Source organism: Vicia villosa, unplaced genomic scaffold (assembly GCF_029867415.1).
Source record: "Vicia villosa cultivar HV-30 ecotype Madison, WI unplaced genomic scaffold, Vvil1.0 ctg.000987F_1_1, whole genome shotgun sequence".
In the NCBI taxonomy this organism is placed as follows: Eukaryota; Viridiplantae; Streptophyta; class Magnoliopsida; order Fabales; family Fabaceae; genus Vicia; species Vicia villosa.
In genome coordinates, this window is record NW_026705444.1 from 468,421 (window position 1) to 480,873 (window position 12,453).

Here is a 12,453-nt window from a genome sequence, read left to right on the forward strand (position 1 = left end):
TCGTGCTATCTAAAACGAAAAAAGACAAAGGAGAGAGAAGAGAATTAAAAAAAAAAGAGTTGTTCAAAAAGTTAAATTTTGTTTATTTTGGAACAAACGCTAATAAAAAAATCCAACAATAATAAACTTGTTGAACCAAAAAAAACAGCACGTACTATTTATTGCTACGATGTTCTAAAATATACCTGCCTAATAGAGTGCGAATATTGTATTTTAACTTTTTAAAAGCAACTCTTTTGTTTGTGAATTTATAATATTACTCCCTATAAAGATATCATGTATACAGCTGCAAAAACAAGCATATAGCAAACATACATCAAAGTAAGGTCCAGCTCCACTTTAGCCCGATGTTGCAAGATACAACTGTTACAACAAAATATGGAAATCGGTCATATATACTAGGGGTGGACTTCGGTTCGGTTAGGTTCGGATTCGGGCCCAAACCACCAAACCGAGTCAACCCACATAGGAAAATATCGGCTGAGTCGCGGATCGGTACGCTTTCTTTAAGACGTTTCGTGGTACTGCCAGATTTATGCAAAGCAGCTCGTTAATACCCACGACGCCTCCAGGATAAAACAACTCGTTTCAATACGATTCACACTTGCACGTGTGATGAATCGTTCTAAATGATACACCTTCTTATGGTTAAAAACCAGTCTTTGTATATGGAATAAATCCAGTCGAAAAAGAAAAGAATAATTTTTAGATGAAGCAGAGTAAGAGAGAGAGAGGAGAGAATTCATAATTGAATTCTGGAGTGCAGAACAAATGAATGGAACGAATGTATTTATAGGCAAAAAATATCCAACCGAGTGGACCAAAACATGGGCGAAAATATAGAGGAGAGTTGGAGGACAAGTAAACCTAGTCAAAATCTAGGTTAAGACTTGGTCTAGGACACGTCACCAATTCGTTTTAATTAATATTAAATATTAATTAATTCCATATTTAATATTATTTAATTTTTACCGAATTAATTAATTATTCAATAATAATTAATTTCCATTAATTCGGGTTCCAAAAAATTAATTCATGTAGACCGGACCGGACCGGCCGCCCGGACGGCGGAGGCGGCGCGCGCGCGCGTGTGTCTTCTTGGCACATTGGTGTGTCCTCACTCCTTTATAAAACTGTAGGTGCCCTTGGGCCCAACAACAATTGTCCAAGTTGGAATATATATACTACTAATATTTGTGTTCCCTCTAATGTGGGACTTATAAATGAATCTTTTCATATTCATCTCCATATTAGCTCTTACTTGTATTCATTTATTGCTCATTTAATGTCAATAAATATTTCCAACTCTTCCTCCAAGTTATCATCATTCCAAGTTCCAACACAGGTTGATAGTGAGAAAAGCAAAGAGGAAGAACTGATATGAGAAAGTGATGGTGGTGACTGGTGGTGTTGGGAGGGAAGATAGAAAGAGGTAGATAACGGTGGACAAATTAGATCTTCTAGAGAGTGAGAGGAATAAGGTATTTATGCTTGTGCTGAGATTAGGTTAAGATTTTCTCAAAATTGGATTTGGGCTGAAGTTATACTGGGCCTAGTTTTTAAAATATAGCAATAAGCAAACAATATCGGTCGGGTGCGGTGACCGACGGTTCTTAAAATGAAAACCGAAACCGACCAAGTTAAACCGTCATTATCCTTTTGACTCACCCGTCAACCCGTACATCCGAACCGGCCCGATCCATTGCCTCAAAAATACCAGATGGTGCAGCAAATTAAATTATGGAATTGTAAATGGTTTTCTTGCAACAAGAACCAAGACAGTGGCCGCAAAAAGTGTGAATCCAACCGTAGTCCTGAGTCTAGTACTTGATCTTTGACTCATAATATGTCATTATTATCACTGTTCCAAATGCAAATTATTAATAAACCAATGTGTACTCTTGCAATGTGATGTTTCTTCAAAGTTCATGAAACAAATATTTATGACGAATAATTCATCTCATATTTCATGAAGCCACAATTAGTGAAACAAAGAAATTAAAACCATACACTACAATAATTAATATCCTTTGAATCCTTTCCATTTCCATCAAAAAGTACTTTCAATATTTCAAAGAGCCAAGGCTAGACAACACACTTACCTAGTACCTATTTCTGATACATAATTCTCATTTATCCTATAAGAAAATTTTATGTTCTGGAAATTACCCAAACGCCCTGCCTTTTCAGTCTTTCAAGTGGTATGTCTTGTTATGCTTTGTTGATTTTGTTGCGAGGCACCACATTTTAATTGTTCTCAATTTTTTTTTTATTATTTATCATATTGCTATGTTTTGTTGATTTTGTTGCAAGGCACCACATTCTAATTGTTCTCAAAATTTCTCTATTATTATTATTATTTTGTTTTTCCCATATAACATGTGATCATTCAATGTTTTATTGTTTTTTAATTAAAAACTATTTTCTTTGAATCAGGAACAAAGTAGAGGGTTGATTTCAAATTTTCTTAAGTAAAAGGTTAAGTAAAAGGTTGATTTCACGTCAATGTTTTATGTTTTCCATTCATTGTTATGTTTCCCATGTCCTGCATTGTTTGGATTATAGTTGTGAAAGTCTAATACCTGTGAAAGTCTAATACTTGTAATTTCAACCACCAATAGATATTATTACTCCTACAATGCAATGTCAAAATTATATAATTTTGAATTTTTTTGAATATTTATTAATTGTATTTTATCTATTAGTATAAAAAAACTTATCATATTAAATGTATATTTATGAATGAATGATATTCAAAGTATTTTCGATATTGAACTAAAATTTTTTTATGATCAACATTTAAAATAATTTTCTAAATTTATAAATTATCAGCATTTTTATAAATAGCAATATTTTTATCATTCAAATCAGTATTTTTTTTTATGATAAAGGTTAATGATTTATAATTATAAATGATTGTTAATTAACATTTGAAATGATTTTCTACATTTATTGACAGTGTTTTTAAATTAAGATACAAAATTTTTCTAATAATAATAATAATAATAATAATAATAATAAAATAATAATAATATGTTAAGCTATATTTGTGAGAAAAATAAATAAAAATAATCATTTTAAATGCATATTTATGAAAGAATGATATTCAAGGCATTTTTGATATTGAAATGACAATTTATTTTATGATCAGCATTTAAAATAGTTTTTTAATTCGGTAAATGATCAACGTTTTTAAAAATAGCAATTTTTATCATTCACATCAACATTTTTTTATGATCAGCATTAGTTAAAATGCAAACTACAGCAAGAGATAAAACATTAGTTATCTCATTAAAATAAAAATTAAGATAAACTACAACAATAAACACAAAATTAGACAAAAATAGAATATAAACACATGAACAAAAATATACACTACCAAAAGAAACTGAGTTGATTTAAAAAATCATTACAAACACTCATAATTATAAATCCATAGAAAGCTTGAAAAGTAGTCTACCTTATAGCAATAACTACTAAATATTACCCTACAACTTATGATAACAAACTATGATAACACTATTACATTCCATGTCCTTATTGATAGATAACTTTAACATACAAAGTCTAAAATGCACACTTATGATAACACACTATTACTTCCATCTCCATAAAAATCCAGAATGCAGATTCTATCGAATCTGATTATTTCAAAACTTAAAACGCTCCAAAACAGAATTTCCATCGAGCCCCTTCTTGTAATGGTGTGCCGTGAATTCTGCTATGCTTGTGTCCCGATAGATTGGTGAATTCTCTTCTGACAGTTCTTTAATAGGACCGTATATCTTTGACGAGGCCTCGCATGGGTCCTTGGAATTTACAAAGAAACATGCAATTGAAATTCTTGGCGCTTTATGATTTGACAAGACACGGTGGAAAACATTCACAAAGTTGTCATTTGTTATAAGCTGCAACAGTAACAGATAAACTGATAATATAGTCTCTACTAAACAAAAATATATTCATTCATATGCAAAAATATTTCACATGACACCCAATTTTTTCTACATCTACGCAACACCCGATTAATTACATTTATAATTGTGGTTAAGCGGACATTGCATGAGCATAAAAAAATTAGTATCCATATATTATTATAGTATGAACATACTCTCTGAAAAATAAAAAACTATACATATAAATTTAAATAAAGTATATATAGACTTTTAAATACTTACATGTAGAAGATCACCTATGTTGACAAGAGCTCCATGCATAGGAGGAAGATTAAGCCACTGATTCTCATGAAGAATTTGAAGTCCCCCGAGTTGGTCTTGGAGGAGTGATGTCATGAAGTTGCGGTCAGTATGCTTAGAAGTGCCCATGGTCAATTTTGGTTCAGGGCATGGAGGATAGTAATGACCCAATCTACCGGGACACAAGCATAGCAGAATTCACAGCACACCGTTACGAGAAGGGGCTCGATTGAAATTCTGTTTTGGAGCGTTTTAAGTTTTGAAATAATCAGATTTGATAGAATCTGCATTCTAGATTTTTATGGAGATGGAAGTAATAGTGTGTTATCATAAGTGTGCTTTTTAAACCTTGTATGGTAAGGTTATCTATCAATAAGGACATGGAGTGTAGTAGTGTTATCATAGTGTGTTATCATAAGTTGCAGTGTAATATTTAGTAGCTATTGCTATAAGGTAGACTACTTTTCAAGCTTTCTATGGATTTATAATTATGAGTGTTTGTAATGATTTTTTAAATTAACTCAGTTTCTTATGGTAGTTTGTATTTTTGTTCATGTGTTCATATTCTGTTTTTGTCTAATTTTGTGTTTATTATTGTAGTTTATCTTAATTTTTATTTTAATGAGATAACTAATGTTTTATCTCTTGCTGTAGTTTGTTGATTCTATGGCTGTTGCTTCAACGTCTACAGTGGTCATATTAAAAAAACTCAATAACCTTTACCTTGAATTTGAACAACCTTGTGAATTCTGAACTTGTTACAGCACAGAAAAGTAATCTTGCTGATCTTACACTTGTTGCAAATTCACTCTTTCCCTTTGCCTTTCCAACATTGGTATGTCAGAGGAGATACTCCATGTTGCTAGATTTCCCGAAATGCCTCTGACAGTAGCTCTAAAATTGCAGTTCCCAGTGCCATTATATTCTTGGAGTACTCTATTACAACATCTCTACACATGTAAACAAACAATTAATCCCTAAAATTCTGAGCAAAATTGTCCAATGATTGATATAAATGATTTAAAAATGAATTGATTACCTAAATACTTCAGGCAACTCTTCTGGTTTGGGTGGATTAGGAGCCATGGAACATCCAACAGTGTCTCTCCAGTTAGCACATTTGCCTTTGAATAAACTGGTATTGGAATAATAGAGAACTTTCTTTTTCAAATCACGAGTGTAAAATTGTTTTCTTACAACATCAACCTCCTGTTCGTGAAATGGAAGATGGTGGGCGTATATATAATGTATGAATATATTAGGTGTCTGCTTGAGCTTGAGCTTGAGCGCAAATAACACTTCTAAAGTGATATGGAAGATGGTGGGTTTATATATAATGTATGAATATATTAGGTGTATGCTTGAGCTTGTGCAAATAACACTTCTAATCTCTTTCTTTGCTCTTTTGAAGATATTGGGAAAAATAGTGGGTCTCACTCTTTTTCTTCTCTTTCCTAATTATCTCCTAAACCAATCAGTGGGTTGAGATAAATAAATTTTGAAGTAGTATTGTAGTACAATGTATACGTCAGAATCTGTCATTGCATTTGTGAATATGAAGCATCTCTCATTATTGGATTTGGTCGTTATTGGCTTTTATTTTCCTTCCTTCTCCGCTCTTTTGGCACAAAGAAAGTAAAACCTTATTTTGCTTTATTTTTATACATGGACTTTGGAGCCTATTTGATGCAAGACAATCGACAATAAGCGTCTCCATCAGTTGAAAGAGTGATTTAGCGACAATAGACACGTGTTTTGGGTGTCGCACACTCGTCCCTGTCCAACAACGAGTCATGTCTATTCTGCGGATGTCGGACATTCGTCCGTGTCCAACACTGAGACATGTCTCCTAGGAGGTGCACAACACCCTACAGGAACTTCAATTGCACATCTAGCCTCCAAATCATGTACACATGGTAGTCAGAATTGCAATCCGGCTCATAGGATCGTCCGATTCTACGATTTTGCTAAGCCTGGCGACTCTTCTAAGCCCGTCAAAACACATAAATGCTGTGTTTTTGCGGTTTATGTAGTTTCTACCGTTTATGCTCATTTTTTACTTTTGCTATACTCTGCCCCCATTTAATTCTCCTCTTAAATTCCAATTAACTCCCATATTAACTTTTGAAATCCTTCCTAATAATACCTCTTAATCCTATAAATTTTTTAAAAAATTTCCAAGGACAGCCACCGAACCCTATCCCAATACAGGCTGACCCACAAGTTTGAATTCATGAGAGTGGAATGGATCAGTGCATTGTTTGGAACTGACTACATTCAATGTAAAATGAAACAAAAGTAAACGTACCTGCATCCTTTATAACAAAGCAATATGATCCACTATCATCTTTCGAATCCCTAAGAAACAACAAAAGAAAATAATTATAAGAAAAAACCATTTTTCAATATAGAGAAATATTCCCTATTGAAACCTAAAATCAAAACATACATACATGTCCTTAATTAACTTATCTCAATTCTTTCAATTATTCTAAGAAAAAAACAAAAACAAAAAGTAAGCACTATCATAACAGAAGGTAAACAAAAGGAGAATCAAAATTGTAAAGCACACAGAATTATCATAATAAAGTTCACAAATTAAATCATGTTTCGGTAACCAACGTAATTTCCGGCGGTGAGCGGCGGTGGCAGAAATAGATTTGGGATTAGCACGGTGGAGAAGTGATGGTGCGGTGTTGCAAGGATCATTGAAAAGGAAATTAACTTTTTCATTGCAAGAAAAGAGAAAGGACATCTGTTTAGACAATTTTAGGGAAGAGGATTGGGTAACTTTGGCTTCCCTGCTTTCTATGATGAGAGAGTTATAGGTGAGAGAAAGAGACGTTATGGTACAATTTTTTTTAGCTGCATCTTTATTTTTTGTGTAAGCTTTTTAGCTGCATCTAAATTGGACCTAGGTAACCAATCATTAGTTGGTCCAGTGGTGCTTGGCGCTCTACTTGGTAGATCGAACCACAGTTCAATCCCCGCAACTGCGATTGGGAGGGGACTTGACCCACTTGATGCCAGAACGGTTCGATCCCCGGAACTGCGATCGGGAGGGACTTGACCCACTTGATGCCAGAGCTGTTCCCCCAAACCGGACTAAACCGGTTTTTATAAACCAAAAAAAAAAAAAAATTGGACCTAGGTACAACTTTTCCAACATTAAATTTTAATAACACTAATTTTAAGATAATAATCTAATTAATTTTAAATAAAAGGTTTTAATTTTGTAAAAGAACTTAGAGCATTCATATCCATCATACTTGAGTTCTTTAATTAGTTTCACTTAATTTTTTATATTATTTTATATTTTTAATTTCTTTAAAAAATTCAACTATATTTTTCAAATATCTATATAACCCATAAAAAATTTTGAAATGGCTGCCATTAGACCCCACAATATATCTCAATAGAACTTGTATCCACACATTCAATTTTATTCTTTAATCTCCAGGAAGAATGAAAATGAGACAAAGAACGTTGTTTACTGCACTAACGCTTATTTATTAGAGAACAAAATTAAGAGGTAAATATCCATGTGTTTTTGACATTGCGACTTTGGAAAATGTGTAGGAACGTTAAAATATATGTTAAAATTTTTTTATTTTAATTAAAATATTTTTTAATAGTATAATATACACTTTTATACTAACATATATGAGAAAATAGGAATTTAAGGAAAAAGTAATATTTTCTCACATTAAAAAATATATAGAGGGAAAAAGTAATATTTTTAATTAAAATATTTTTTTTACTTATTTTAATTAAAATATTTTTTAATTGCATACCATACACTTTTAAAACATATATGAGAAAAAAAGAAGTTAAAGAAAAAATAATATATTTTTAATAGTATACCATACACCTTTAAAACATACATGAAACATACATGAGAAAATGAGAAGTTAAGGAAAAGAAAATAGATAGTATTTTATGTGTACAATGAATTGAGAAAATGAGAAATTTTTTATAGAGAAGAAAATAGAAGGTTTTTTCAAAAGTCAGAATAAATATATGTTATAAACTTTTATTTATTTTAATTAAAATATTTTTTAATAGCAGACCACACACTTTTAAAACATATATGAGAAAAATTAAGGGAAAAAATATATTTTACTTTTTTGGTTTGAAAATAGAATAAATAAAGAGTAAAGACTCATTTTGGTCCCTCACAAATATTACACGAGTCAAATTAGTCCTTCACAAAAAAATTGACCCAACTTAATCCCTTACAAAATTTAACCGGATCATATTAGTCCTTCTGCTAATATTTTTTTCAAATATGTTTTTTCCTATTTCTAAACCGGTTCTTTTCATACTTTTAAACCGTGACTGGACTGACACGTTGAATTTTTTTATTTTTTATTTTTTAAATACTAAATTAATTTTTATTTTTAATTTCATTTTTAAAGAGTTATCAATGAATAATATTAAAAAAGCCAAAATTATTTCTTATAAAATAATTTTTAAATAAGTAATTTTTATGATTTCTACTAATATTAACAAATTTTATACATAAGTTTTTATCTATGGGTCTCAAATCCAAGTCCCTTCAAGTTAAATGATTTTCACTTTACAACAAGACAAATCATTTCTATCGTTAATAAAGTGACTATCGAAAAATCAATTTCTATTGTTAATAAAGTGATTATCATTTACAACTATACAAATTTTGTATTTTTTATTTTTAATTTTGAATTGTTTAAGATTAATCACATGGGTCTGAGTTCAACTCCTTATAAGAAACAATTTTGGCTTTTTATATTATTAATTTATAATTGTTTAAAAATAAAAATTTTAAAAATGAAAATAAAATAAAATTCAACGTGGCAATCCAATCACGGTTTAAACCTAGGAAAAAACCGGTTTGAGAAAAATATTAGCAGAAGGACTAATATGATCCGGTTAAATTTTTTAAGGGATTAAGTTGAGTCAATTTTTTTTGTGAGGGACTAATTTGACTCGTGTAATATTTGTGAGGGGCCAAAATAGGTCTTCACTCATAAATAAATTATGGCGTTGCTTTAGCTTTTCTCTTCTATTAAAGCTCCCTCATTTCAATTCTATTTTAAAGTTCCCTTTCAACGAGATATCTCTACTCCCCTTCCACATTTTACATTACAGGCAAAAGAGTGTGTTATTCATCCCCTCCCAATATGGTGGAAAAAAAATCAAACCAATTAGAAGAGTTCATTAATTTTAGTTCGGAGAAAGTAGTTGAAGCGAAATCTTTTGATGATTCAAAAGAAGGTGTTAGAGGTTTGGTGGAGTCTGGGGTGTCAAAGATCCCACGCATTTTTCATACTGGGAAGCTGGACATCGATGAAAACTCGGTTAGAGACGTCAAGTTGAGTGTTCCCATTATAGATCTCAAAGACATACACAACAATCCAGCTGGGCGGGTAGAGGTAATTGGTGAAATTCAAAGTGCATGCCAAGAATGGGGAATTTTTCAAGTGATTAATCATGGGATTCCCGTTATTGTCTTAGATGAAATGATTGAGGGAGTCCGTAGGTTTCACGAACAAGATCCTGATGTAAGGAAAGAGTTTTACACACGTGATTCAAATAAAAATGTTACGTATTTCTCAAACCTCTCCCCTTTTAGTGGCCAACCTACAAATTGGAGAGATTCATTTGGCTTTGGTGTTGCTCCTGATCCATTCAAACCAGAAGAAATACCATTATTATGCAGGTAATGAACTAAATACTCATTTGAACTCTTACTTTCCAAATCATAATCAAATTTCAATTTATACCTAGATACTGAGTTATGGGTTATGTATGTTTTTAATGTTGTATATATCATTTTAACCATTGATGAGTTGATTTCATACTTTGCAGAGATATTGTGATTGAATATTCCAAAAAAATTAATGATTTGGGTTTCACTATCTTTGAGTTGTTGTCAGAGGGACTAGGACTCAACCCTTCTTACCTCAAAGAGTTTAATTGTGCTGAAGGACACTATATTTTGGGTCATTACTATCCACCATGTCCTGAACCTGAACTAACTTTGGGCGCTTCCAGTCACACTGATGCTGATTTCATCACATTACTTCTACAAGACCATATTGGTGGTCTTCAAGTTCTTCATGAGGATAAATGGCTCAATGTTCCTCCAGTTCATGGTGCTCTTGTTGTAAACATAGGGGATCTTTTACAAGTACGTATTATAAGTTGTTGTTATGTTAGTTTTATCATTAGCCTCGTAAAATTTTTACATATTATATATTTTGAAAATGATATTGATATATGTTTAACAAGAACAAACTCTCAAATGTTTTTTTTTAAAATCCTTTTCGGGTTGTTTGTGTTATAATGCAAAATAAGTTAGTCAATTTAAAACCTATAAATTCATTATTTTAATTAAAATACTGAAGAGTTTACCATGTGTACTTACTGGGATCTAGTGGTGCTTATCTCCCTATGGTGTTACCTCAAAGGGAAAACTCTTTTTTTAGTTTTCTATATCTTATGTGTTTTCATAGACTGTTGCACACCATTACTAATATGTGGTTGAATTTTTATCTATTTCTTTTCTATTGTTGCAGCTTATCACAAATGGCAGGTTTGTAAGTGTTTATCATCGAGTTTTAGCAAAGGACATAGGCCCAAGAATTTCTGTTGCAAGCTTCTTTGTGAATTCCCCTGACCCAATTAAAGATGAATCAAAGGTTTATGGTCCTCTTAAGGAATTGACTTCAAAAGAAAACCCACCAATCTACAAAGATATTACTATAAAAGAATTTTTGAACCATTATTATGCAAAAGGCCTGGATGGAAATTCTTCCTTGGAGCCATTCAAGTTGTGAGTACAACACAAGAAGATATTTTTTATTTTCATGGAGCTGGCCACAATCTGTTTGAATAACAAGCCTCATTTTCTGCTATAAGCATGCTCTATATGTATCAAATTTTTAAGATTGAAATAAATGATTTATCTATGCTTGTTGTCATTTTCTAAAGTAATTCAGTAGCTAGAACTACAAAATTTTAATTCAGGAAAAATGTAGAGTAGCAGTTACATGGAGACGAATTGGGTGCATTTATTGACTATAAATAACAAATATGATCATTGTTATATTATATTCCACTGTTGAAATTTTAACGGAATGTTCATTTCAACCTCGAAAATTGTTTGTGAAAAATAATCAAAATGAATTCTTAGCTGATTTACACATACCTCGAAAAAATACATACTCTTCTGTTTCTTAGCTGATTTACACTAATTAAAAAACTACCTGAATCTCACTTCGTATATTGATTAGAGAAAATGAATTTGAATGACAATGATTGACAAAAATGACAACTCTAGATGTTTAGAGTCTTTAATTTTGACAGCAAAATCGTTAACTTAATTGATTAGCAAAAGAAAAAAACCATAAGAAAATTTATACCTCAATGAATCTTTCATATTACACAAATGTTTCTTCATTTAAAGTCAAACTATAAACTCATGAGAATATATTTATACATCAATAGTTTGAGGGGAACAAAATGTGATAAAGAAATTTGAATCCATCTCAAACATTGATGATAACATCAACTTTCTTAAAATGTTAAACTTAAAATTGGTCAAACAATGAAGGGATATTATGATTTTCGAAACAAAGGCAAACAACAACTTATGGATCAAAAAAATGAGAAATTTTATTCATAAGAGGGAATGAGATAATTAAAGAATATGCAGCTTTATAGAGAGTTTAAAGGTTTATGCATAGCAATATTGTGTCACCTAAAATAATGAATGTCATTTTTAAGAAGATTGATTTTTCCATTCAAAAAGGAATAATGACACAACTTGTTGTCTGTTTGTCTGTTATTTCTGTATAAGGGAAATGATTGTAATTCCTCATCAATTGGTTAGATATCTCATGAAAACAATTTTGGATGACGTCCTTGGTCGTATCACCAATGTATTGCAATGTTTGGATTGGTGTTTGCATCAATAAAATTACGTCTCAATGCACTTTCACCGTGAAAATGAGAAGCTACAAAATGTAGCTTCTAGGCTAAACGTGCGTCTAGAACTTTTTAATGGCATATCAAAACATGCCATAGATATCAATACACGAAGTTGGGCGTTTAAAATTCATGTGTGATATGTTTGGTCTCTTAAGATATTGATGCTCAATTTAAACAAAAACTTTGATTTTGATATTCTTTTTATGTTTGTTTTTTTAATTTATGGTTTGTAACTCCATGTATATAAATTTGGAATTGAACCTTTTTATCTTTTATTTGATCA

General features: G+C 31.2%; 2 protein-coding genes across 2 annotated transcripts; one reads left to right on the plus strand and one right to left on the minus strand.

Moving 5' to 3' along the window:
- Positions 1–3,493: 3,493 nt before the first annotated feature.
- LOC131632712 (1-aminocyclopropane-1-carboxylate oxidase homolog 1-like) lies at positions 3,494–5,029 on the minus strand. The gene is made up of 3 exons (XM_058903443.1): positions 4,989–5,029; positions 4,179–4,368; positions 3,494–3,908 (listed from the first exon to the last, which is right to left on the minus strand). Exons 1-3 carry the CDS (start codon positions 5,027–5,029, stop codon positions 3,651–3,653), a joined length of 489 nt encoding a protein of 162 aa, XP_058759426.1. The 3' UTR covers positions 3,494–3,650.
- A 4,296-nt stretch (positions 5,030–9,325) lies between these two features.
- LOC131632701 (1-aminocyclopropane-1-carboxylate oxidase homolog 12-like) lies at positions 9,326–11,178 on the plus strand. Its single transcript, XM_058903435.1, has 3 exons — positions 9,326–9,897; positions 10,047–10,368; positions 10,757–11,178. The coding sequence occupies exons 1-3, from the start codon at positions 9,359–9,361 to the stop codon at positions 11,015–11,017; spliced, it is 1,122 nt and encodes a 373-aa protein (XP_058759418.1). The 5' UTR covers positions 9,326–9,358; the 3' UTR covers positions 11,018–11,178.
- Positions 11,179–12,453: the final 1,275 nt, after the last annotated feature.

What these genes read in the sequence shown, in the direction of transcription:
- LOC131632712 (XM_058903443.1), bottom strand. Translation starts at nt 5,029, where the DNA reads ATGTTGGAAAGGCAAAGGGAAAGAGTGAATTTGCAACAAGT. An exon ending in AGAGTGAATTTGCAACAAGT is followed by an intron (nt 4,369 to 4,988) that starts GTAAGATCAGCA and finishes GTGTCCCGGTAG; the next exon opens with ATTGGGTCATTACTATCCTC. An exon ending in ACATAGGTGATCTTCTACAT is followed by an intron (nt 3,909 to 4,178) that starts GTAAGTATTTAA and finishes TTACTGTTGCAG; the next exon opens with CTTATAACAAATGACAACTT.
- LOC131632701 (XM_058903435.1), top strand. Translation starts at nt 9,359, where the DNA reads ATGGTGGAAAAAAAATCAAACCAATTAGAAGAGTTCATTAATTTTAGT. An exon ending in GAAATACCATTATTATGCAG is followed by an intron (nt 9,898 to 10,046) that starts GTAATGAACTAA and finishes CATACTTTGCAG; the next exon opens with AGATATTGTGATTGAATATT. An exon ending in ACATAGGGGATCTTTTACAA is followed by an intron (nt 10,369 to 10,756) that starts GTACGTATTATA and finishes CTATTGTTGCAG; the next exon opens with CTTATCACAAATGGCAGGTT.